This window comes from Staurois parvus, unplaced genomic scaffold, assembly GCF_062004578.1.
Source record: "Staurois parvus isolate SC_StPar_1 unplaced genomic scaffold, SC_StPar_1.0 ptg000832l, whole genome shotgun sequence".
Taxonomy (NCBI): Eukaryota; Metazoa; Chordata; class Amphibia; order Anura; family Ranidae; genus Staurois; species Staurois parvus.
The window spans coordinates 4,199,720-4,227,114 of record NW_028318628.1 but is presented as its reverse complement, the minus strand read 5'-3'; the positions used below and the strand labels follow the sequence as shown (position 1 = coordinate 4,227,114).

Below are 27,395 nucleotides of genomic sequence, written 5' to 3'. Positions count from 1 at the left end.
GCATTATCCCCCTCCCTCCAATCATAGTTATACTTTTGCCTATTTTAGATGCTGCACTCGTCCATATTGGAAGTTCAGTCGCATTCTGTATCCCAGGAGATAGTTGTTGATGTTGTGATGGAAGACATAAAGGAAAAGCAGCTGTCCATCCTTTTGTTGGACCTAGTGGATACTCAAGAAGAAATAAATAAGTTAAAAGGACAATTGAAAACAGAACAAGAGACTTTTTCCACCAAAAATGTAGAGGAATGGAGAAATTTGGAGGAATGCAGAGATTCTGAAATCCAATCACTGAAAGAGCAGGTGAAAGAACTAAAATGCCAGTTGGAGGTTGTGACATTTGAGAAAGATGCTATAACTTTAGAGCTTCAAGCTCTGGTACAAGAACAGAGGCCAGAAGAAAGGCTTTCTCAGTATGAGCTGGAATCTTCTGCATTAGAAAATCAGAACTTGCCCATGTATGAAAGTCAACATATACTAGCAGAACAAGTAAATAGTTTAGAAAATGAGTCAAAGTCCAAAGATTTAAAGATTACTGCATTACAAAAAGACCTGGATGATCGGAATCTGCTGCTCTCTGAGCAGAATGCTCTTTCAAAGTCACAGGAAAACCAATTGGAAGAGAGAAAGAAAGGCATTGAGAGCCTAAAGGAACTGCTAGTCCTTAGCCAAAGTAAAGAAGAAAGACTGTGTGAGGCACTTGCAGCTAATGAACGTGACATTGTTTCTCTTCATGAACAACATTCCCAAAAGTCTGCAGAAATGGAAATCTTACAACTTTCATTAACAGAAAAGGAACAGCAGATTGCAGAAGTGAGCCATAGCTTTTCTGATAAGATGGTTCTTCTAAATGAAGAAAAGTTTTCCATGGTTAAGGAGATTAAGTCCCTAAAAGAGCAGCTGATATCAGTTGTCCAACAAAGTGGAAAAGAGGAAGAATCGCTGGAGACCCTAACAACAGCCAATTCAGAGTTAAGCTTCCAAAAAGAAATGCTTACTCAAGAGAAGTCTGGACTTCAGGAACTGTTGCAATCCTTTCAGGCAGAATTTGAAGAGGTAAAAAGTCAACTGGAAAATGTGTCCTCTAGTTACATGCAAAGCCAGGAAATCCTCAAGTCTGTTCAAGGTGAAAAAGAAGTGTTGCACGTCCAAATGGAAGACCAGAGAAGTGAATTCTTGAATAAACAGAAGGAACTTGAGGAACTGCAGATCCAAGCTGAAAACCAAAAACATACCTATGAACAACAGTTGGAGTTCTTGACTGAAAAACACCAGAGTAGCCTGAATGATGTTAATAGCTTGCAAATAGAAAAATGTGAAGTAGAACAGCAGCTGAAATATTATATAAATAGACAATCTGAAGATGATGGTAAGGCAGGACTAAAGGAGAAAGAGGAACTGCATATTCAAGTAGAGCATCAGAAGAAAGAGATTGAACAGCTCAAAAGGAAGTTGCAAGCAGCACTAGTCAGCAGAAAGGAATTGACTAAAAAAGTGTCAAAATTGGAAGACAATCTAGAGAAATATGCAACTGAAAAACGTTTGGATCCTGAAGAAATAGTTTCTATACAAAATAGTAGCCTAAAATCTGAACAGGAAGTTGTATCCAAATCACAGATAGATGATGAGTTTCTTAAAAAACAAATAGTCAGCCTTGAATCTGAACTAGAACATGTAAGAAAGGAGCTAACTGAAAAAGGTTTGGCTAATGAACAACTTCAAGTTTTGATTGATGAATTAAGAGGTAAATCCAAACATGATGAACAGATAGATAGAATATCTGAAAAGCCAGATAGTCCATCCATCAATCAATTAAATACAGAAGAGAATGTCAATATGGTATTACAGCTTGAAAATAGAATAACACAACTTGAGCAAGAAAAGGAAAACCTCCACAAGAAAGCCCAAGAGGCTGTAAACTCCCGCAGGGACACCATTAAAAAGGCACAAGAGAAAGATCGCCACCATCGTGAACAGCTAAAACAACAGAAAGAAGAGTTTAATCTCTTGCAGGAAAAGCTTGAAAAGTTTCAGGGGGACCAAAAATCAGATCCAGATCCTGAAAGAATTCTTGAAGAACGAGCAATGCAAACAGAAATACCTTATCCATTAGAAAAGCTTTGTGATGACTTTTCCCATGGAGCAGAGGGCTTGCTATCTGACAGTTATGAAAAATCTAACTGGAGAGGGGAATGGGTAGATTTTTTACCAAGAAAGGATGAAGACAGCAAATCACCTCCTACAGATATGACAGTGGACAGCTACAAAACACATTTGGATCTATTTCAGTCTCAGAAAAATGAATTGCAGTTAAAAGCTTTGCAATTGGAAGAGAAACTTGATGAATGCTTGGAGGAGGTTTCACATCTACATGATACCATAGATCATTTGACTACACAGCTACAAAAAGAAAAAGAAAAGTGTCAGGATTTAGAAACACAAGCTTCTGTTTTGAAGACTGAGCTGGAAAAAGGCAAACAAGAAGTATCAGATCTACACAAATTTACAATTGAAAGTATAAAAGATGAACTAACTCATAAAAAAGAAGAAGTTGGACAACTCCACCAGGAGCTAGAAGAAAGAAATATAGCTCTTAAGAATGCTAATGACCATATATCAGAAAAAGATGATATTATTGAGTCTCTAAAATCTCAGATGGAGTTTCAAGCCAAAGAATATGAGGAACATTGCAAAAAACTTGAATTAAAAGTACAAGAAGTACAACAAAAACAAGATGATGAAGTTGAGGGAGAAAAGGGAAAACAACAACTTCAGCGAAAGCTTCAGGCTGCATTGATCTCCAGAAAAGATGCACTTAAAGAAATTAAGGCTTTGAAGTTGGAGTTGGAGACTATGAGAACTCAAAAGGAAGATTTAGTTAACAGATTACAAGTTGCAGAGGGATCAGTAAGTGAACTGAACCTTGAAAGAGAAACTTTATTGAATACTATATCTGCCCAGAAAGAAGAAAGAGGTAAACTGATAAAGGAAATAGATAAATGCTTACTGGAAAATCAAAACCTTGAAGCTTCTTGTGAAAGTCTGAAGTTAGCATTGGTAGGAATTACACAAGACAAAGAAGACTTGAGTAAAGAGTTGGAAACTTTGAAAATGTCATATGACTCAAATACATCTGAATGGCAAGACAAGCTGTCTGACCTTCAAAAAGAGTATGAGACATTACTGCAGTCATATGAGAATGTTAGTGGTGAAACTGATAGAATGAAGCGAGCAGTGGAAATGGTGAAAAATGAGAAGCAAGAAATCTTTACTAAGATGAAAAGTGTTGAGGTTGATAAGAAAGATGTAGAGAACCAACTGGAAGAATCACAACTGGAGATAGAAAATATGAAGGAAAAGATGAGAAAATTTGCTAAATCAAAACAGCAAAAAATACTTGAACTTGAAGAAGAAAATGATAGATTGAGAGGGGAATTGCAGAAGGCAACAGAGGTGCAGAAATCAAATTATTTACAAAAAGATGTGCCGGTTAAAGAAGAGCTAACAAGGGTCCAAACAGAAAACAATGCCCTAAAATCAGAACTGGAACTGGTTCAGTCTGAAAAGGAAAATTTGACTAAGGCAACCGAAACTCTACAGCTCCAACTGCACAGTGTTGAATTAGACTTACAAAGAGTTCTAGAAGAACGCAGCACTGAGATGCTAGAAAGGGAAGTGATCAGCAAAACTGAAGCTATTGAACTAGCAAATTCAGTACCTGAACACCGTGACAATCTGGTTGTTGGTGAAGGAGTGACTACTATAGAATTGCTTACAGAAAATGGTGAAAAACAACATGCAACCTGGGAGAAAATTTCACAGCTTGAAGAAATTGTTGAAAAGTTAGAAACCCGCATGAAGGCAAAAGAAAATGAAATTGAGAACATGAACAAAATGATAAATGCTTTTCAGGAAGAGAAGCTAAAATCAGACACTTTGTTAAGCAGTTCACAAGATATGATTAATAAAATGGAGAAAGACTTTTCAGACCTGAAGAATAAATATCAAATTGCTGTTAATGACCTAGATGAAGCAAATAAGCAGAAGCAAGCTTTGGAAACCGAGAAAGATGAGTTGGAAGAGAGGTTGATGAATCAAATGGCGGAGCTCAACGGAAGCATCGGAAACTTCCAGCAAGATGCTGTGGACTTGCAGATTAAAAATGAAAGTTTGCAGCAAGAGTTGGAAAACCTTCAACTTCAACTTGAAGAGGAAAGAAGACAGCTGGAGAGACAGAAAGCTGAAGCCATATCTGAGGTTCATAAAGAATTTGTGGAAAAGTTAAAATCCGTACATCAAGGTGAAAAAACCAAGATGACCCAGTCAAAGGAACTACAGGAATTGCTCAAAGAAAAGCAGCAGGAAGTAAGACACCTACAGAAAGACTGCATACAATATCAAGAAACAATCAGCCGTGTAGAAAGAACTTTTAAGGCCCTGGAATTTGTGCATAGTGAGTGCGAGAAAGAAAAAGTTGCCTCCAGTGATAGAGTAGCAAAAGCTGTGGCAGACACAAAGAAGGCTGAGGCTGAGCTAACATCTCTTCGTGTGTTACTTGATGATACTCAGAGTGAAGCTGCAAGAATTTTGGCTGAAAATGTAAAAATCAAGAAGGAAATACACATAATAACAGAGAACACTACACTTATTTTAAAAAGGAAGGAAGAAGATATGGAAAAGAAACTTGAAGAGGAGAGAGTGAAACATGTAAAAGAAATGGCAAACTTGCACGCAAAGATAAGCTTGCTACAGCAAGACAAAGAACAGCTTGAAGGATCCATTAAGCTCATACAGGGCCATTTTGAAGAAAAGAACCAAGAAATAAAAGATCTGCAAGGAAATCTGAATCAAAACATAGCAAAGCTTGCAGCTTTTACTCGTAGCATGTGTTCGTTGCAAGATGACCGAGACCGGGTTATAGAGGAGTCCAAAAAGTGGAATGAGAAATTCAATGATGAACTGCAGAAAAAGGATGATGCGATACATGATAAAGAGAGAATTTGTATGGATCTTAAAAATGAGCTTCTGCAGGTCTCATCTCAGATGGATGAACTCAAGGCTTACTTAAGCAGGTAAAAAGTTGTTTGACAAAAAGTTATGACTAGACTTTTTCCTTCACTGCTGTTTACCTAAATAACTGTCTGTTTTGTCAAAAACCTCTTATATGTTGGTCCCATTTTTTCTTTCTTTATTTCAGGCTACAGTCAGAGCATGAAGAATTGGTTACAACTGGGCAGACTGAGGCAGAGAGTCTCACTAAAGCAAGAGATTCTCTATTGGAGGAAAAATCAATTCTTTCTTCCTGTCTGGAAGAAGAACAGAAAATGCACCAGTCCTGCCAGGAAGAGTTGAAACTGCAGAGCCAGGAAGCAAAAGATAGGCTAAACCAACTAGAGAGTCTGAACATGGAAGTCACACAGTTTCACAATGAAAAGAAGAATTTGCTGGAAACAGTACAAAAGTTAGAGGCAGAAGTTCAAGACCTGAAGCTGCAAAATGAGCAGACTCTGAGTGACCTGCAGGCTTCCAAATCTTTAACAGAACAGCTACATGTAGAGTTGGAACAGAAAGAACAAGACGTTGTGCGGTTGCTAAGTGCTCGTGATGAAGCAGTAAGTGTAGCTGTGGGTGAGCTAAATGAACTGCATGCAATTCAGTGCAAAGCTTTAGAAGAGAGATTAGAAGAAGCTGAAAGGGATAGAAAACACATGCAAGGCAAATTAGAAGAACTGAAAACTCGACTAAAAGCCAACCAGGAAGAGGCTGACCGAAGTAAGGCGCAGTTACAGGCATTCACCAAATCTATGTGCTCTCTACAGGAGGAGAGAGAACGTGTTTTGAGTGATTACCAGCAATTGGAGCAGCGACATCTTGATGCAATTCTTGCCAAAGATGGCCTAATTCAAGAGGCAGCAGCAGAAAGCAACAAGCTCCGTGAGGAGTTAAGATTCCTCCGAAGCCGTACTGATGACTTAAATGCACAAAATGCAAAATTAAATGCTCAGCTAGCTCGCTACCGGGAAGACTTAAAAGAGGTGATCTCACTGAAGGATTCACAACTTAAGCAGTTGTTGGGGGAAAAATTACAGGAGATTGAAAAGTTGCGCATTGAACAGAATAACCAGGAGCTGGTGCTAAATCATGAAAAGGAACAGCGGGATGCTCTGCAGCAGGAGTTAGATGAAACCAAGAAGAAGAAACTCCGAAGTTTAGAACAGGTTGATAGTCTGACACATGATATCTCTCAGCTACAAAATGAGAATGAGGCACTTAGAAATCAGCTTAAACAGGAAGAACATGAAGTACAAATTCTAAAAGAAGAGCTACTGAAAGTGAAGAAAGAATTAGAAAGCTTCAAAAAAGAAGCGGTTTGCATGCAAGCAGAGGCTGAGAAGCGGGTGCAGCTTGCAGAGGATGACTTGAATAAGAAGCTCCAGAGCATACAGCATGATACTGGCATACTGCGTAATGAAACAGAGACAGCAGAAGAAAGAGTTGCAGAACTAGCAAGGGATCTCATGGATGCAGAGCAGAGGCTGCTAAATGCACTGGAAGAAAACTCTTCTCTTAAAGCTCAGATACAAGCATTTGGAGGATCCATGAGATCATTGCAGGACAGTCATGATATTGCTCAAGAAGAAATTAAGAGCTTGCAGGAGCAATTGAAAGACTTTCTCACCCTGAATGAAGAGTTTAGATTAATTAAAACGGAAAGAGATAACCTTAATTTCATTCTATCAGAAAGCAAAGAGGAACAACAACGGATACAAAGTCAACTGAAAGAGCTTATATCCAGCTTGCAGGTGCGAGAGGAGGAAATCCGTAGAGTGACCACTGACTTTCAAGCTTCACAAATGCAACTTCGCAATATGTCCAAAGCAATGGGAAGTCTACAGGAGGATCGTGATAGTTTGCAAAGCAGCTTGAAGACACCACCTAGGGAAATAGAGAGGACTTTGCAGAGCTCATACCAAACAAACAGCAAGGTATTTATTCAATGAGATTGTTTTTGTTGTCAAGTAAAAAAAAAAAAAAGATTCCCCGTTTTTGGTTATAACATTTTTATATAATATAATCATAGTAACAAATTCCAGTGTATCTTTCAGACCTCCAGTGATCATTCTAACCGTTTGCTACTGGAAGACCTTCAGAGCACACAAGCAGAAGTGCAGAACCTACGCACTGAACTCAGCAACACACTAACTCAAGTACACCAAAAAGAACTAATGATACAACAGCTCAATGTTAAGGTTAGTGGAAAAACACTAGAACTTTACCAAGAATATATTGGTGTACTATTTTTTTCTGGTAAGATTTTTCCATGAGATGGGCAAAGTTCTCAGCTAAAAACTCAACAAAATTCACAAAACTGAGAAATTTAGAGCAAGGCCACTTAGTGCTGCTCAGCCATTTCAGCACAACACAGTTTCTGGCATAGGAAATCATTTGAAAACTAGGTGTAGAGTAGATTGTAATCTACATCGGGGACTGCAGAAGATACAGAGGTAAGTGTGGGTTCAGAGGATTTATATGTGAATTCACTTGTAGTTTCTATCCTCCGAATGTCTGCAGCTCAGTTCAGCAACTTCTGTGAGACAGAGCGGTGTCCCCATCTTTCATAATATGCACAGAGCATGTAGTGGGTGTTGCTGAATGCGTTAGGAATGTTTTATTAAATCCCTTCTCCCAAATCTGTATATTTGAAGCAGATATCAAAATTAAATCACATCCCAAGTTTAATCCTTACCTTTTACTAAAGTCCAATTCCAAGCAAAATTGATCTTCCTACCATTCCTCCATACCCCCCCCCCCCCATTTAGATGTCCATACTTTGTTAAAGGATAATTTCACCTTTTGATGCATGTTACTCGATACACCCAGAATTAGGATGTATCGTGTAACTTGTTCCAGACCTGCACCCCGATTCCAGTCCTCCCTGTGACCGATGTCACATTTTTTAAAAAAAAGGCACGACTGCGTGTTGCTTCTCCAGCACAGCTGCGTCATTCATTCATTCACAGGAAGTCTTGTTTGCCACTGTGGCAGATGGCTTGTAGTTCTCAGCTCTAGCCTATAGCTCTATACCATAAAGCCCACACAAAGGTACAGGCAGCATAGCTGCAGGCAGTGTGTGCAGGAGGATGAAATTACACCCATGATCCACTGATTAAAAAAATAATAAATGCACATTTGTTTCCTGCAAAAGTATGTGCATTTATTTATTTTTTTTTTCAAAAAGGTGAGCTTAGCCTTTAACTCAATTATACTCACCGGAGTCCTCCATTCAGGTCTCCTCGCTGATGCCATTCCTAATTGTAAGGACTGCTAGTACAGCTCTGCATGTTAACTCTCACCGTCCGGTCCCCTTCACTCCTCGTTACCCAATGTTGGATCTCTGTTGGATTTTAGAGGCCCACTCTGCATCTCAGGCAGTGGGAATAGTCCACACCACTCAGTGACAGGGACACCCAGAAGGACTCCAACAGGAAGCAAACTGTGGAGAAGGATGAATTAAGCTGGATGATCACATGACCACACCCTAAGGTAAGTAAAAATAGGGGTTTAGGTAATTTTTTTTTTTTTGTTTTTTTTAGTTCTGGCAATCAGATTGGGAGGGGTTGGAGGGGAATGAATATTGTCCCACAGTTGTGCTTTAAAATTAATTGTTGAGCTGCATTGCAAGTCATTCTTTAGATGGTAGCAGTTCAGCTTTAACTTCATCTAACTGTATTTCTGCAGTTTTCTCAGATATTCGAAGAGAAAAGTTCTTTATCTCTGCAGCTGCATGATAGCAACCAAAACCTGAGAGATGCTATAAACCAGTGTTCATCCCTTGAGCGACAGCTACATGAAACGCATCCCAAAAGTTCGGTAAGAATGAATGAAGCTTCCCAATTATTAATAACGTTCGATGTGACAGAAACATTACAAAAAAGACAATGTAAATATTTTGTTTTAGTTTTGTAATTGGCTCTGCTTTTTTCATTACAAGTAAATTTCTGTCCTTAATTTGACATTTTGATTCTTTCTGAAGGATGCTTTACTGAGTGATTCTGCGCCTGGAGCCCCACAAGAAAAGAAGGAACCCCAAACTGAATCTGATCGTCAACTCATGGAGCTTCAGCAAAGGTTAGTTATGTTCCTGTTCTATACCCTATGACTGCTTTAATTAGCTCTACAGTTACTAATAAATATATATATATATATATATATATATATATATATATATACCTTATTTGTAGTATTGTAACTATCCCTTTTTTTTTATTATTTTAGGTCTGTTATGCAAAGCTTAAAGGGTAATTTCACCTTTTAAAAAAACATAATAAATGCACATCTTTTTGCAGGTAAAAAAAATGTGCATTTATTATTGTTTTACTTGGAGCCTAGAAAGCATTGCAACCACAATCGGCATATCGCAGGTGCTATGCAGGACTTCTGCAGACTTGTCGCTGTATCTGTCTGCTCGTATGGGCAAGCAGATACAGACTGACAGCAATAGGCAATGAACTACCACGGCGCTCAAAAAATGGGTGGAATGTGTAAAATGTTCTCAAAGATGAACTTCTCCTTTTAAAGTAGCCTGCTCTGTTTTAGATAGCAGCTCAAGCTCCGCTTTTTTTGTCTTATTTAAATATTAACTCTGATTTGGTAAATCCTTTAATGTTCCTTTAATTTTTTTTGAACAGTGTATATGGGGAGCACAGTGGCTAAATGGTTAGCACTTCTGCCTGGCAGTACTAGGGTCGTTGGTTCGAATCCCAACCACAGCACCACCTGCCTGCAGTTTCCATGTTCTCCATGTGCCTGCGTGGGTTTCTGGACATGCTGGTAGTTTAATTGGATCCTGTCTAAATTGTCCCTAGTATGTGTATGTATGAATGCACGTTAGGGACCTTAGATTGTACGCCCCTTGAGAGTTAGGTACTGATGTGAATGTACAATATATACAGTTGGGTCCATATATATTTGGACAAAGGTAACCTTTTCATACTTTTGGTTCTGTATGCCACCAGAATAAATTAAAACGAAACAATCCAAATGAATTTGAAGTGCAAAGTTTCAGTTTTAATTCAAGGAGTTGAACATAAATATCAGGTACAAATTTTAGGAACTGCAACCATTTTTATACACAGTCCCTCCATTTTCAGGGGCTCAAATGTAATGTAAATGGAGAAATGAATATAATCATAAATAAAATGTTCATTTTTTAATATTTTGTTGAGAATCCTTTACTGGCAATGACTGCCTGAAGTATGGAACCCATGGATATTACCAAAGACTGGGTTTCCTCCTTTCTGATGCTTTGCCAGGCTCTAACTGCAGCTGTCTTCAGTTTTTTGTTTGTGGGTCTTTCTGCCTTTAGTTTTGTCTTCAGCAAGTGAAATGCATGCTCCGCTGGGTTGAGATCAGGAGATTGACTCATTGCAGAATATTAACTTCTTTTACTTCAAAAGCTCCTGGGTTGCTTTTGCAGTGTGTTTTGGATCATTGTCCATCTGTACTGTGAAGCGCCGTCCAATCAACTTGCTGAATTTGTCTGAATCTAGGCTGACAGTATAGCTCTAAAAACTGCAGAATTCATCCGGCTGCTTCTGTCTTCTGTCACATCATCAATAAACACCAATGACCCAGTGCCACTGGAAGCCATGCATGCCTATGCCATCACACTGCCTCCACTATGTTTTACAGATGACGTTGTGTGCTTTGGATCATGAACTGTTCCAAACATTCTCCACACTTGTTTCTTCCCGCCATTCTGGTACAGATTAATCTTCGTTTCATTCGTCCAAAGAATGCTTTTCTGGAAGTTGTCTGGTTTTTTTAGATGTTTCTTGGCAAAGGCTAATCTGGCTTTTCTATTCTTCAGGCTTATGAATGTTTTGCACTTTGTGGTGAACCCTCTGTATTTGCTCTCGTGAAGTATTCTCTTGATTGTAGACTTTGACAATGATACGCCCACCTCCTGGAGAGTGTCCTTCACTTTTCTGGATGTTGTGAATGGGTTTTTCTTTACCACAGAGAGGATCCTGCGATCATCCACCACTGTTGTCTTCCGTGGATGTCCATGCCTTTTCATGTTGCTGAGCTCACCAGTGCGTTCTTCTTTCCTCAGAATGTACCAAACTGTTGATTTGGCCACTCCTAATGTTGCTGCTATCTCTGATGGATTTGTTTTGTTTTTTAAACCTTACAATGGCCTGTTTCACTTTCATGGACAGTTCCTTTGAACACATGATGTAGGTTCACAGCAATAGATTTCAAACGACACTTAGAATCAACTCCAGACCTTTTACCTGCTTAATTGATGAAGAAATAACGAAGAAGTAGCCCACACCTGGCCATGAAACCGCTTTTGATTCAATTGTCCAATTACTTTGGGGAAACTGAAAAAGGGGGGATGGCTACTCTTAAGAGCTGTAATTCCTAAATCCTTCCTCTAATTTGGATGTACATATCCTCAAATTAAACCTGAGAGTGTGCACTTTCAGCCTATATTCATTATATAACTATAGCTTGAATATGTTTTGGTAAATACCTGAGAAATCTAAATTTGTGTGAGTGTCTAAATATATATGGATCTAACTGTGTATATGTAAAGCGCTGGGTAAATTGATGGCACTATAAAAGTACCTGTAATAAATATATATACCATGGTCTGGATCTTTATATCCAACATACTGCTGGGTGTGTCAGATGCCTGCATCCTCTCACCACATTCAACGATTCCTCTTATTGTTCCCTAAGTAACTCTAGGACTCATATTGCCTCTACTGCTGCAAGCCTTCCACTCTAAATGTATGTTCTATAAGGGATTACAGTGAGATAATATCAAGAGAAAGAAGTAGAGATGCTTTTTACCAGTTTTATGTAAAATAACATGTAATGATTTTTTGTAAAATAATGCTGCAAGTTGAAAAGTTATTATTAATAACATTTATGTTTATTTTTTTAAATTTGAGTTTAGCTTTACTTGTTAGTACAGAGTTAAGACTTTGGGATAGGGTTACAGGATAGATACATGCTTGCACACGTGTTAATTTATGTTTGGCATGAAAATCCTACTCCAAGAATTGCTCCCAGTGCCAAAGTACAGTATGTCATATTTCGGTGGTTAGGGAGTCAAATATTAACATTTGTTACCCTTTCATTTCACTTATTTTGAGCAGTTAATGTACCACCAATTTCTGCAGTGATAATAGATTAATGATTTTTTTTAATACTTGCCATTATAGGTAAATAATATGTAAAAGATAACGTGTTTTTGTTCTATTTAGTTTAGGTGGTCATAAGTCTTTTACAAGCAGGTACACATGAAAAAAATACTTTGTGTTTTGTGTGTTAACCTCCCTGAAAGCCATCGGGTTTTCAGCATCAGCACTGCTAGTTTTTGGCCTGAGACACCCCATCCAAACAACAAATGAAAAACTGTATCTGAAAATAACTGTGACCTCCACACTAAATCTTAAAATGAACAAAACCTGAACCCCAAAACTGGCATTAGCTTAGAAGTGTTTGTTCCAATTTTATAATGGTAATTAATCCCTGAATTGCCACACTTACTTTTTGTTAAAACGTTCCTTTCTTTTTTGCATAGATATCTGGAGCTGAAGCAACAGAGTACCGAGCATGAACATGTCAGGTCAGTCCTGGAACAACAGCTGAGGGAGGAACGCCAAAGAGCAGAGGATAGGATACAAGAATTTGAAGAAAATATAAACAGGTGAGTGAGATAGCTAGCCCAGACCATCCAATGATTACTGTGAGTGAAGGGAGCTTGCAGGATAATGGACAGGTAAAGTAGTTAAAATTAAAGTAGGCAAAATTAGTCTTGATTGAGTGGTGATAAGCACAAAATGTACTCTGCCTCATTAATCTAAATCTCTCCATTGTTTTTAGTACTGTGCTACAATATATTGCCAAAAGTATTGGGACGCCTGCTTTTACACACACATGAACTTTAATGGCATCCCAGTCTTAGTCCTTATTGTTCAATATTGAGTTGGCCCACCCTTTGCAGCTATAACAGCTTCAACTCTTCTGGGAAGGCTGTCCACAAGGTTTAGGAGTTTGTTTATGTGTTTGACCATTCTTCCAGAAGCACATTTGTGAGGTCAGGCACTGATGTCGGACGAGAAGGCCTGGCTCACAGTCTCCGCTCTAATTCATCCCAAATGTGTTCTATCAGGTTGAGATCAGGACCCTGTGCAGGCCAGTCAAGTTCCTCCACCCCAAACTCGCTCATCCATGTCTTTATGGACCTTGCTTTGTGCACTGGTGCGCAGTCATGTTGGAACAGGAAGGGGCCATCCCCAAACTGTTCCCACAAAGTTGGGAGCATGAAATTGTCCAAAATGTCTTGGTATGCTGACACCTTAAGAGTTCCCTTCACTGGAACTAAGGGCCAAGCCCAACCCCTGAAAAACAACCCCACACCATAATCCCCCTTCACCAAACTACACCTGGCACAATACAGTCAGGCAAGCACCATTCTCCTGGCAGCTGCTAAACCCAGACACATTTATCGGATTGTCAGACAGAAGTGTGATTTGTCACTCCAGAGAACACATCTCCACTGGCGGCATGCTTTGCACAATTGCATCCGCCGCGTTGCATTGCACTTGGTGATATAAGTCTTGGATGCAGCTGCTCGGCCATGGAAACCCATACTATGAAGCACTGTTGTGCTAATCTGAAGGCCACATGAGGTTTTGGAGGTCTTTTAGCTATTGACTCTGCAGGCAGCTGGCGACATCTGCGCACTGTGCGCTTCAGTAAGCGCTGATCTCGCCTCTTTGTGGCTGAGTTGCTGTTGCTCCCAGTTGCTTCCACTTTGTTATAATACTGCTAATAGTTGAATAGTTATTTAGTAGCAAGGAAATTGCACGAATGGACTTATTGCACAGGTGGCAACCTATCACTGAGCTCTTGAAAGCGACCCATTCTTTCATAAATGTTTGTAGAAGCAGTCTGCATGCCTAGGTGCTTGATTTTATACACCTATGGCCATGGAGGTGATTGGAACAACTGAATCCAATGATTTGAAGGGTGTCCCAATACTTTTGGCAATATAGTGTATGTACCCTCATGATGATTGTTTGGTGGCATTTACTTGAAGTTGAACACAATATTGCACATTTTGTCCTTTAAATGAACAGCAAGTGCCTAGTTGTTTTTGGTTCCATAAAGTGTGTGTGTGTGTGTGTAATTTTTTTTTAATGCATTTATTTTGTTTGTATATAACGGTGTGTGAGTGTTGATGTAAGTGATAGACACTTTCTTTCATAACTGATTAAAAAAACAATTACGATGCTTTCTTGGTTTGCAGCCTAATGTAGTTGGATTAGACATATAACATGTTTTTTTGTTTTTCTTATGTAGGTTGGGTTCACAGGATTGGTCAGCCCATGAGGAACCTGTTGCACCACATGAGTTGTCATTACTGATGGAGCCACATGATGTACCAAATGTTAAGGTGAACAAGCCAAATTTGCTTTTAAACAGCTTGCCCAGGTTAAGGTTTATTACAGTTTCCTATTACCTTTTATTTTATTTGTACTTTGTGCTATTAACAGACATTCTCCAGCCATACTGCAACTGCTGTTTTTCTCCTTCTGAAAATGTTAAATTTGACTGGCTGAATGGTTTAATTACTTTGTTGTTGACCTGGAACAGATATGACAAATAACAGAGCTCCATAGTTAATGGAAATATGTGAGGATAGATACATGAGAAATGCCACTATTGCCTTTTTTTCCAATAAGGTGCTTTTTTTTTTTTTTCTTTCCCCATAGAGATGCCTTCTCTGGGGCATTTATGCTCATCCAGACTTCCCTAATAAGTGTAAATCATTAACCTGAATTGAACAATGTAGCCAGTCGGGTCCAAATCCCTTATCCTTCATACTAGTTCCGTGTCATTGACTCATGTAGTAGCAAAGCCCCATTATTTTATATCCGCACATATTTTCTCTAAAGAAGAATTCCACGTATGGACATTGTGACATAGTTACATTGGTCCAGCTTGGACTAATGTAGCTATGCCATATTCCAGGGGTCTCCAAACTTTCGAAACACAGGGCCAGTTTACAGCCCTTCAACTTTAGGGAGGTTGGACTGTCGCCAGTGGAAGTACAAAATAACCTGGTATTGGAGAGAGTAAACAATGCCATAGACTTGTTGGTCAGTGGGAGCAAAAAAATTACATCATTGGTGTCACTGGGAGGAATAGTGTTCTATCTCTGGAGGAATAGTACCCCATTGTTGATGTCAGTGAGAGGAATAATGCTTTGTCTTTGGTGCCAGTGGAAAGAAATACTGACTTGTATCAGTGGAAGGAACAGATAAAGGCAAGCAAAGGGTCTCCCTGGAAGCTGTAAATCACTGTAGTTAGAAGGCATTGCCCACAGCAGCTGGGATATGGAAGCCTCTGAGTGATATCAGAGCTCTCGGAATTCCCAGCCATTGTCGAGCACTCCCTCCTCTCCCCTGCACCCTCCGCTCACTGATGCAGGGGAATCGCATGACTAGACCAGAGCTGACCAATAAAAAGGTAAGTATACCCGTCTTTTCTTACACAGGTTAGTTAGCAGCAAAGGGGAGGGGACATTTTTAAGCATAACTAGCGTTAGGCTGGAATTCTACTTTAAAATCAAAGTAGACAACTAAGAAGTTAATTTTAAGACACCAATATGCACTATGAGGAGTAAGGAGATAGTGTCATGCAAATATGACTGTGGATGAGGTCACTAACATCCTCAAGCTCAAAATAAAAAAAAAAACTAAGAATATGAATCTTTCATAAATTTTAAGAGTCTTAAGGTATCTTATCTTTAGATAACGTAAGGCTGAATATATTGCATAAGGCCAATCCTGATTTAATGCTCTAAATTCTTTAGTCCCAAATGATCCTAAATTCTTTTATTGTGTCTCACTATACAAATTGTCTTTAGTTCCAACTTACAGGTGCTCAGTACCTCTCTCCAACACTCGTGTAGTCATTCTATGTCAATTTTTTTCATTTCAGGCAAGAAGCTCATCACTGAAAAGACTACTGCGACTTGTGTTCTGTTCTCGCACCAAAACCCCTCTGCTGGTTTCATTGTATCTTTTACTTATTCATGCACTACTATTCTTGTGCTTAACTGGGCATCTGTGAAAACATATGCTTTTACCCCAAAGGGATGACATTGGAGTTGAAGAGCACCATTCCAGTCCTTATGCTGAATATAGTTGGGAAAGAGAGTTGAAGCCATGACAAACACCAGGAGATTACTATTCTTATCTTGGGTATCTTCACTGAAAGTGTGGTGTGGCATCACATCTTGTACTCAGGGCTACACCACCATAAATTCTGAAGAATGATGTCAGCAGCATCACTGGATGTAATACACAGCTTTCTAAAAAGTCAGCATGACTTGAAAATGGTTTCAACTCTTTTGATTGCTGGCAAGCATAGCCATCTAGCCCAGTTCACCTCTGTTGCCTTTTCCACAACTCATAGGCTGTTCTAGTTCTCTCTATGATCTCAGAAATATTGTTTAATCGGTAGAGATGTTATGTCCTCACCTTGATTGTGCTAAATTGGGAGAGAGTGGTTGTGTAAACCTGTAAATAATCTGTTTAATAAGAATGTTGCATATTTATATATTACAAGTTACTGTTTTCTCTTTCTAAAATAGCCTTTTGAAAGAGCTTGTATTTATTATCACTAAAGCACGTTATTCTTTGTGTGCATTTGTAATATTTCATTCCTGTCCTTGTATGTTTCTTTGAAAATACTGTTTGTTTTTTTGCATTTGTGTAATTTGCACAGAATTTTCTCATATCATCAGGACTTTCTGCATCAGGAACTTACAGAACCATAGGGATGACAAAGCCCAGTAAATGTGTGATTGACTGCTATTACCTTTTATGGTGTCTATAACTGGCCCTACACTATACAATTTGGATTGATATGAAGATAAACCTAAGTAAACATTTCAATTTGTATGAAATTGGGCAGGCTCTTGCACTGCATAGTTGATATGAGATCTAAAGGAGGTTGTACAATTAGGTGTGTGTATAGTGTATAGTCAGCTTTAGATCCATGCACATCAGGCTTAAGTTTTCAAATAGGGAACTAAAAGAGCTCCATTTTTTTTTTTAAATTGGATAATTTAGTAAATTATCCAATTAAAAACTCACAGAGAGTAAAGTGACTCAAGCCTAAATCCATGTTTTATTGAAATTTAAAGCGTTTTTTTTTTTTTTGGACCAAGTTGCTCCAAACAAACCGTTTCCTTCACTAACAAAATGCAGCAGCTGTCAGCGCTGTATGAACTGTATATAGCCTCAGCATACAGTATACAGCTCTGTGCTCCAGCAGTAGGATGGGTGCTTTGTACTTTCTAAATTAATAGAAGGCTTATTATAAATGGCTGAAGATGGGCAGATGATGTCTCGATTTCCACCTCAGCCAATCAGAGGTAGTTTTGTATTCATTCATACCCATCCCACTGCCGGAACACAGTGCCGGGTACTGTATGCTGATGCGGCAAAACAGTTCATACAGCCGCTGCACATGTTAGTGAAGAAAATTTGGACCAGCTTGGTTAAAAAAAAAAAAAAAAAACTATTTAAAGTTCAATAAAACATGGACTTAGGCTTGAGTTGCTTTACTCTCTTCAGTGGAGGCCTTCGTTGTAAGTTTTTTTTTATTGGATAATTTCCTTAAACTTGGCGTTAGACTTTAAAGAGAATGTGTTGGGGTAGAAATGGAGTGCTCCCTTTTGCAACTTATTTTTAAAGTTACATGCTCTTTGCACCTGGTGAGTCAGTTATCCAGAACCAGTATCCAGGATGAAGATTTAGACATCACTGTGTGCATGCTAGTAGTGGTGGTAAAAGCAGGACTGGATTAATTGCCCTTGAGCTTGTATCTTTGAAAAACAGCTTGCAATGGCATTTCCCATATTTCTATACTAATAGGTTCCATTTAAATACTTAACATCTGTAGATGGGAGTTTCTAATGCTGTTCCTTTTAAGTGACTTTACAGCTTTTAATAAAGTCATTTATTTTCCTGTAAAAATCAGAAAACTATCAGATTGGGCTGTCATACAAGAGAAGGGATAATGAGCAGGTAGCTTCACACACAGCAGTGAGCTGGGAGGGGTGGAGCAGATGGGTCCAGCACAGAGAAGAAATCAATACTAGTAATGTTGGATCCGTGGAAAATGTTATTCTGTGTTTAAAAAAAAAAAAAGAATAGTTAAAAAGCTGGCAAAAGATGTGAGAACACATTTTATGTTGCTATTTTAAGTGATTCAAAGGTTATGCTTGGTGTCAGGGTCTCTTTTAATAGTAAAGCATACCAAGATTATTGGGCTGATTGAGGATTGTCAGTGAAGGTTTACTGGGCATCCACACTATTTGCACCGCAATCTCCATTGTGCAAGATTGTGTGTGTGTGTGTGTGTGTGTGTGTGTGTGTGTGTGTGTGTGTACACACACTCACAATGCGCCTGGTCTTGTTTCCTGATGTACTGGGAGAAAATGCCTCATTGTTAATTCTATAAATTATACATCTTGTTTAAGTGATTATTTCTGTAAGTAATCAGTGTTATCTTCTGAATGTTTGTGAATGATTATCTTTTTAACCACTTCAGTAAGATACCCCCAGTTTATATTTGTTTTATATGATTTATCTATATGATAAAAGCGCATTCCATGGTGGATATGTTTTTAAAAGCTGTCACATGTTTCCCCCAGTCTTGTTAGAAAAGATTTAAGTTAAACCACCAAAAAGGAGAATATTGCAAAAAGGCAACAACTTCACAAAATTGCTCTAATATCCATAACACGGATTTGAATATCAAGTCTGACACATTGAAATAAGGAGCATGAGTTAACAGAGGGGATTTTAAGTAATGTCAGGAAGAAGATCTGACAGTACCTCTTTTAATGAGTCTGCTTCATAAAATTCTAGGTTTTGCACTATATTGCAGCGCTAGTCTCCTTATTACCCTGATTACAAAAGGTAATTGCTAGCTTTTGATTGAGAGCCTTCTTGAAAAATCCTCTTTTCGCACTCTTTCTGTTGTTATAACTGTAATTCATAATACCTGTAAAACAGGATATCTTAGGCATTAGGTTACATTTGCAAAGATAACATACCAAGATCAGAAAAAAATTGACAGTTCTTTTCAGCTGAGTACAGTTAGATTTAAAAATTAGACACATGGCTCAAAGAAAGCTTCTTATCCTTGTGGTAAAGCTTTGTGGGTTGAGCCTATTTTGCCTCGATCTCTATCCACAAAGGATTAGGCATGCCAGGATATTCTGAAAACCTGCTAGAGCTGAAGACGGCTTTTGTGTGCCATTTGCCTTGTAAGCACTACTTTGTGTATAGGACTGACAGCCATCGTAACCCACAGAGATGTACTGAGGCAGTTGGTTGTGCGAGTACAGTTGGGGGGCCTAAGTGGAGCTATGGTGTTGGATTTAGGGAGATTTCCTATCTATGTACATCTATGCTGTTGATTAAAAAAAACAAAAAAAAAGCAAAACATGCAGTTGGTCCTTTTTATCTCATAAGAACCAGCCATTTGGGTTTGAGTGGGCTCAGCTTTAATTCTGAATTATAAAATGATCAATCTGACTGGTTAGTGTAGGAAATAACTCTTTCTCTTTTCTGTTTGTTTTTTTTTTTTTTATATATATATATATAAATAAGCCAAAGTGTATGCATTTGTATTGCCATTCCATTATCTAAGGGACACTTGATTTCTATCTTCCGATTAGAAACTGTAACACAACAGGCTTCTGATTACCTCTGTGATGACAGGGCAGTGTTGATATACATTTTAATTACAAATAAAAGTATTTTTTTAATAAACCAGATTGTTGAGCTTTTTTAGTTTCGACCAGTATGTACATTCAATGAGCATTTTAGGTGTGGCTTACTATTCGCTGCCTTTGGGCACATAAAGGTTGATTTACTAAAACTTCAGAGTGCAAAATCTGGTGCAGCTCTGCATAGAAACCAATTGGTTTCCAGTTGTTTTTTGTTTTTGTTTTTTTTTTGTTTTGTTTTTTTGTCAAAGCTTAACAGAGCAAGCTGAAGTTAGAAGCTGATCGGCTACCATGCACAACTGCACCAGTTTTTTCACTCCCCAGTTTTAGTAAATCAACCACATACTGTACAAAAAAACTGGTATACTGTTGATCAGCACTCTAAGTGCTTACAAACTGACTTTGCCATTCCTTGAACCATTTGCTTAGTGATTTGTATACTAACTGTGAATTTGGGTAAACTATTAAATAGCAGAGAGCTGTAGTCTGCATTTAATTCTTTAGCCCACTTCAAAATTTTATTTATCTTTTGCTCAGCCGTGATCACCACAGGTACCCACAGGTTGTGCAGATAGCCACAATTAGCTGCGGCCTCACAGCCCTCAAACCCAGCAGCAGAAGTCAGTAGATTCCTGCTGCTAGAAATCGCACTGTCAAAACATCCCTGCGAATGTACCCTAGTACATTATTTCCTTTGACCACCTGCGTCATCCAGTGGCTATAATGCGGTATTTTTCTGATGAGGGATTTCAGGAAAATACCACATTATGGCCACTAGATGGAGGAGCTGAAATAAACTTAATCAGTAAATTACAGGACTTGTTCGTGAATGCTGGAGATGCACAGATTTTTATTTTTTTTTATCGATAGGCCCATAAAAGGTGGAGCTTGCTCAAAATGGGGTTACCATTCAGGTATACCTAGGACAGTGCCTTTTATACTCTGCTCTTTCTGCTCTTCTTAAAAGAGGTGAAATGTGGATCTGGAGCATATCACTACTGAAGTTTCTGGAGACTTCTGGTGTAATTCAGGAAACCAGCTACAGGTGTTGCAATATACAAACATAACATAATGAACTCCTTCCTGAAAAAAACATACGTTTTTGAAAGAACCCTGCCCACGTTTACTGTGCTAACATGATCTGTATGTGTAAGAATCTAGCATTTGCTGTTCAATAACAAAATTATTTACACACATTCTTTATTTAGTAATAAAAACAAAGCAAAAACCTGTATACTCACATTTCTGTAAATTTCCTTATTTAGTAGAACTTCATGGAGGTAAAAAGTGGGCTGTGGCTCCGCCCCTCTAGCTCCATAGGACTAGTTAATTTTACGTTATGGCTCACTCCTTTCTTATGTCATTCTTTGTAAATATCACCATACTGTCATACTGTGTATGCTATCATAAAGATGCCCAAAGAAAGGAAAATTAGTGAAAGGTTAGTATACAATTTTCCTGTAACATCATTTTATCTACTGATGGGGTTTAACTCGCATCACCAGGAAGGGTTGCTCATAACAAGACATAATTTATTGAAACAAACCATCATACAACAGTTGAAGCAGAAGCTGGTTATTATCAACATGACAGACTCATCGATAGACAGGCTGGATCAATCCTGTAGTGCGAAATAAAGGTATTTGCTGATGACCATGTTGCTGCTTTACATATTTCTATTGGGATGCCACAGGCGATCATGGCATTGATATCTTCAGATCTTCATTTATTGGAAAACTTTGAGATGCCTAAGATTTCCCAGTAGCTTTAACGGCTCAATAAGCTACATTTCTTACCAACATTTCAAAAGATAATGCTTCAAAAGTTGACCTTCATCCAGAGGATGGAAGATGCCTTCAAAAACTCCACTGACACCAATGATGGAACACTATTCCACTGACACAAACAATGAGACACCATTTCTTCATAGGACACCAACAATATGGCACTATTCCTTCCACTGACAACAATGGGGTATTATTTCTCCTACTGACACCAATGATGATGGGGCACTATTCCTCCCTCTCACAACAATGATGAGGCACTATTCCTCCCACTGACCGCAACAATGAGGCACCATGTCTTCCACTGACACCAACAATATGTCACTATTCCTCCCACTGACAATGGTAAGGTCCTATTCCTCCCACTGACAACAACGATGAGGCGCTATTCCTCCAACTATTACCAATGATGGGGCAAGATCCCTCTCAACTATTACTAGAGATGGGCCACTATTCCTCCCACTGACACCAACGATGTGGTATTAATATATTTCTCTTGGTAGCAAAGATGGGACATTGTTTACTCCCACTAACACTGGGACATTTTCTACTCTCACTGGCCATTGTCTAGCCCTCCTAAAGTCTGAGGGACATTAAACTGGCCCTTTGGAGACCCCTGTTATTGAGCCTACTGATAACACACATAAAAATGCACAAAAATAGGCACAGAAAAGTGTGATTCCAGCCTTAAACTCAGACTTTGCCATACACATGCTGTATGTTTAAGGATGAATTCACACATATTATTAACACTTGCTTTGTGGTGTATTTTTGATGCATTTTATGTTCCATTGACATGCATTGCCATTCCAATCAATCCAAACCACTTATTACATAGCACATAGTTGGATGAAACTAAGGACATGACTTTTTTTTGGCCAATGTATGTCAACGTGCTTCATATAAGTAAACTGGCATTAAAAACAATGGCAAAACAAGAAGGGCCCTCTGTTTCCTCTTGTACCAAATTGTATTGTAACTGTTCTGTCTACCTTCATTTTGTAAAGTGCTGTGTAAAATTGTTGGCGCTATATAAATCCTGTATAATAATAATAATAATGTTTTAATGCACACTAAAATGCATAGGTTTAAATGGTCACTTATTTTGCTCACAGGCATAAACTACCAGTTATCCAATCTGTTTTTTTGCTGGATTTGACCAGTGCCAACAGGTCTCATAAGGAAAATCCTCTGCTCAAACTTGCAAAGCAATGTGAGTGGGAGAGGACTTATTGCAGATTCCGGAGCGATACTTCACTCCCTGCTACAGGTCTCAAAACCTTGCTTATAGTTCCGACTGTTTAGGCTTTCTCAGGGACTAGGGCTGTCCACCCCGATGGATCATTATTCCTTGGGCTGTGGTTTTGGGTGTGAATAGGAAGAAAAGCTTGCATTACTATTCCTGTTCGGTGTACTTTATTACAGAACAGAACGTGTAAACCAGTGTACATTTAATGTTTACAAATTACATATATATATATATATATATATATATATATATATACACACACACAGGTAAAACTTGAAAAATTAGAATATCGTGCAAAAGTTCATTTATTTCAGTAATGCAACTTAAAAGGTGAAACTAATATATGAGATAGACTCATTACATGCAAAGCAAGATAGTTCAAGCCGTGATTTGCCATAATTGTGATGATTATGGCTTACAGCTCATGAAAACCCCAAATCCACAATCTCAGAAAATTAGAATATTACATGCAATCAATAAAGCAAGGATTGTACATACAACAATATCGGACCTCTGAAAAGTATAAGCATGCATATGTACTCAGTACTTGGTTTGGGCCCCTTTTGCAGCAATTACTGCCTCAATGCGGCGTGGCATGGAAGCTATCAGCCTGTGGCACTGCTGAGGTGTTATGGAAGAGCAGGATGCTTCAATAGCGGCCTTCAGCTCTTCTGCATTGTTGGGTCTCATGTCTCTCATCTTTCTCTTGGCAATGCCCCATAGATTCTCTATGGGGGTCAGGTCAGGCGAGTTTGCTGGCCAATCAAACACAGTAATCCCACGGTCATTGAACCAGGTTTTGGTGCTTTTGGCAGTGTGGGCAGGTGCCAAGTCCTGCTGGAAAATTAAGTTAGCATCCCCATAAAGCTTGTCTGTGGAAGGAAGCATGAAGTGCTCCAGAATCTCCTGGTAGACGGCTGCATTGACCCTGGACTTAATGAAGCACAGTGGACCAACACCAGCAGATGACATGGCTCCCCAAATCAACACAGACTGTGGAAACTTCACACTGGACTTCAAGCATCTTGCAGTGTGTGCCTCTCCATTCTTCCTCCATACTCTGGGTCCTTGGTTTCCAAATGAGATGCAAAAGTTGCTCTCATCAGAAAAGAGGACTTTGAACCACTGAGCAGCAGACCAGTTCTGTTTTTCTTTAGCCCAGGTAAGACGCTTCTGACGTTGTTTGTTGTTCAGTAGCAGCTTGACAAGAGGAATACGACATGTCCAGGATCTGTCTGTGTGTGGTGGCTCTTGATGCACTGACTCCAGCCTCAGTCCACTCCTTGTGAAAGTCCCCAACACTTTTGAATGTCCTTTTCCTGACAAGCCTCTCCAGGCTGCGGTCATCCCTGCTGCTTGTGCACCCTTTCTTCCACACTTTTCCCTTCCACATAACTTTCTATTAATGTGCTTTGATACAGCACTTTGGGAACATCCAACTTCTTTTGCAATTACCTTTTGAGGCTTTCCCTCCTTATGGAGGGTGTCAATGATGGTTTTCTGCACAACTGTCAGGTTAGCAGTCTTTCCCATGATTGTGATTCCTACTGAACCAGACTGAGAGACCATTTAAAGGCTCAGGAACCCTTTGCAGGTGTTATGGCTTAATTAGCTGATTAGAGTGGGACACTTTGAGCCGAGAATATTGCACCTTTTCACAATATTCTCATTTTCTGAGATTGTGGATTTGGGGTTTTCATGAGCTGTAAGCCATAATCATCACAATTATGACAAATCACGGCTTGAACTATCTTGCATTGCATGTAATGAGTCTATCTCATATATTAATTTCACCTTTTAAGTTGCATTACTAAAAATAAATTAACTTTTGCATGATATTCTAATTTTTAGAGTTTCACCTGTATGTATGTGTATATATATATATATATATATATGTGTGTGTGTGTGTGTGTGTGTGTGTGTATATGTATATATATATATATATCACAAAAGTATATATACACATTTTTGTAAATAGTTTGTTACTGTATTTTTCGCTCCATAAGACACACTTTTTTCCCCTCAAAAAATGGGAAATGTCTGTGTCTTATGGAGCGGCCGGCCCAGAATTCCCGCCCCCGCTGTGTTAGGATACCAGGCCAGCAGCTCGGATCTTCTGTGCTCCTCAGTCCTATCTGTTCCTCGGTCCTGTGCTGTCCACACCGTCTTCTCTCCCGGGGCCGACATCTTTAGTGTGGGCACCCGGCTGTGACAGCTTGCGGCTTCACAGCCAGGTGTCCACTGCGCATGCGCAAGAAGCGCTGCACTTTGTGAATGGTCTGGTAGTCTTCTGGAACCTGTTACGTGTACCAGAAGACGGGGAGGGAGGACAGCTCCACGGAAATGGGAGCGGGTACCTGTCAAATTCAGGTACCTGCTCCCCCACCCCCTCCTCTGCTCCCCAAAGGTCCGCAGTGTTTGGTCATCTCCTGTCCTGTGTCCGCAGTCTCCGGTCATCTCCTGTCCTGTGTCCGCAGTCTCCGGTCGTCCCCTGTACTGTGTCCGCAGTCTCCGGTCGTCCCCTGTACTGTGTCCGCAGTCTCCGGTCGTCCCCTGTCCTGTGTCCGCAGTCTCCGGTCATCTCCTGTACTACGTCCGCAGTCTCTGGTCATCTCCTGTACTACGTCCGCAGGCTCTGGTCATCTCCTGTACTGTGTCCGCAGTCTCTGGTCATCTCCTGTACTATGTCTGCAGTCCATTGGTTCAGAATATTTTTTTCTTGTTTTCCTCCTCTAAAACCTAGGTGCGTCTTATGGTCAGGTACTTCTTATGGAGTGAAAAATACGGTATATCCTTTCATGTGACAACACTGAAGAAACTACACTTTGCTACAATGTAAAGTGAGTGTACATCTTGTATAACAGTGTAAATGTGCTGTCCCCTCAAAATAACTCAATACACAGCCATTAATGTCTAAACCACTGGCAACAAAAAGTGAGTATAACCCCAAGTTAAAATGTCCAAATTGGGCCCAATTAGCCATTTTCCCTCCCTGGTGTCATGTGACTCATTAGTGTTACAGGGTCTCAGGTGTGAATGGGGAGTATGTATGTTAAATTTGGTGGTATCGCTCTCTGTCTCATACTGGTCACTGGAAGTTCCACATGGCAAAGAACTCTCTGAGGATCTGACAAAAAGAATTGTTGCTCTACATAAAGATAGCTGAAGGTATAAAAAGATTGCCAAGACCCTGAAACTGAGCTGCAGCATGGTGGCCAAGACCATACATCGGTTTAAGAGGACAGGTTCCACTCAAAACAAGCCTTTTTATGGTGGACCAAAGGAGTTGAGTGCATGTGCTCAGTGTCAAATCCAGAGGTTGCCTTTGGAAAATAGATGTATGAGTGCTGCCAGCATTGCTGCAGAGGTTGAAGGAGTGGGGGGTCAGCCTGTCAGTGCTCAGACCATACGCCTCAAACTGCATCAAATTAGGCTGGATGGCTGTCGGCCCAGAAGGAAGCCTCTTCTAAAGATGATGCACAAGAAAGCTCGCAAACTGCTGAAGACAAGCAGACTAAGGACATTGATTACTGTTACCATGTCCTGTGGTCTGATGAGACCAAGATAAACTGATTTGGTTCAGATGGTGTCAATCGTGTGTGGCGGTAACCAGGTGAGGAGTACATAGACAAGTGTGTCTTGCCTACAGTCAAGCATAGTGGTGGGAGTGTCATGGTCTGGGGCTGCATGAGTGCTGCTGGCACTGGGGAGCTACAGTTCAGTGAGGGAACCATGAATGCCAACATGTACTGTGGCATACTGAAGCAGAGCTTGATCCCCTCCCTTCGGAGACTGGGCTGCAGAGCAGTATTCCAACATAACGATCCCAAACACACCTCCAGGATGACCACTGCCTTGCTAAAGAAGCTGAGGGTAAAGGTGATGGACTGGCCAAGCATGTCTCCAGACCTAAACCCTATTGAGCATCTGTGGTGCATCTTCAAACAGAAGGCGGAGGAGCGCAAGGTCTCTAACATCCACTAGCTCCGTGATGTCGTCATGGAGGAGTGGAAGAGGACTCCAGTGGCATCCTCTGAAACTCTGGTGAACTCCATGCCCAAGAGGGTTAAGGCAGCGCTGGAAAATAATGGTGGTCACACAAAATATTGACACTTTGGGCCCAATTTGGACATTTTCACTTAGAGGTGTACTCACTTTTGTTGCCAGCGGTTTAGACATTAATGGCTGTGTGTTGAGTTATTTTGAGGGGACAGCAAATTTACACTGTTATACAAGCTGTACACTCACTACGTCACATTATAGCAAAGTGTAATTTCTTCAGTGTTGTCACATGAAAAGATATAAAATATTTACAAAAATGTGAGGGGTGTACTTACTTCTGTGAGATACTGTATATAGTTAGAAGGGCCATATCACAAAAAGATTCTGTTAAAAACTGTTGGCCTGGTTACGGAAAGCAAATATGTATATATTAATGAATATAAACCAGTTAGAGGCTCATTAGAAGGGAATCAAGGCACTGCTAATTGATAAGGAAATGTTAGTAGTGAATTAAACTATAGAAGAA

General features: G+C 39.6%; 1 protein-coding gene across 2 annotated transcripts in view; it reads left to right on the top strand.

The window, feature by feature from the left end:
- The window catches only part of GOLGB1 (golgin B1), a 58,486-nt gene extending 38,609 nt beyond the window's left edge, over nucleotides 1-19,877 (top strand). For both annotated transcript variants that reach the window (XM_089655318.1, XM_089655319.1), the window contains exons 9-16: nucleotides 49-5,072; nucleotides 5,198-6,986; nucleotides 7,107-7,250; nucleotides 8,740-8,871; nucleotides 9,035-9,129; nucleotides 12,599-12,724; nucleotides 14,383-14,476; nucleotides 16,027-19,877. In XM_089655318.1, coding sequence (XP_089511444.1) covers nucleotides 49-5,072; nucleotides 5,198-6,986; nucleotides 7,107-7,250; nucleotides 8,740-8,871; nucleotides 9,035-9,129; nucleotides 12,599-12,724; nucleotides 14,383-14,476; nucleotides 16,027-16,158 — 7,536 coding nt within the window. In that variant the 3' untranslated portion in view covers nucleotides 16,159-19,877. The remainder of the gene's footprint in view (nucleotides 1-48; nucleotides 5,073-5,197; nucleotides 6,987-7,106; nucleotides 7,251-8,739; nucleotides 8,872-9,034; nucleotides 9,130-12,598; nucleotides 12,725-14,382; nucleotides 14,477-16,026) is intronic.
- Nucleotides 19,878-27,395: the final 7,518 nt, after the last annotated feature.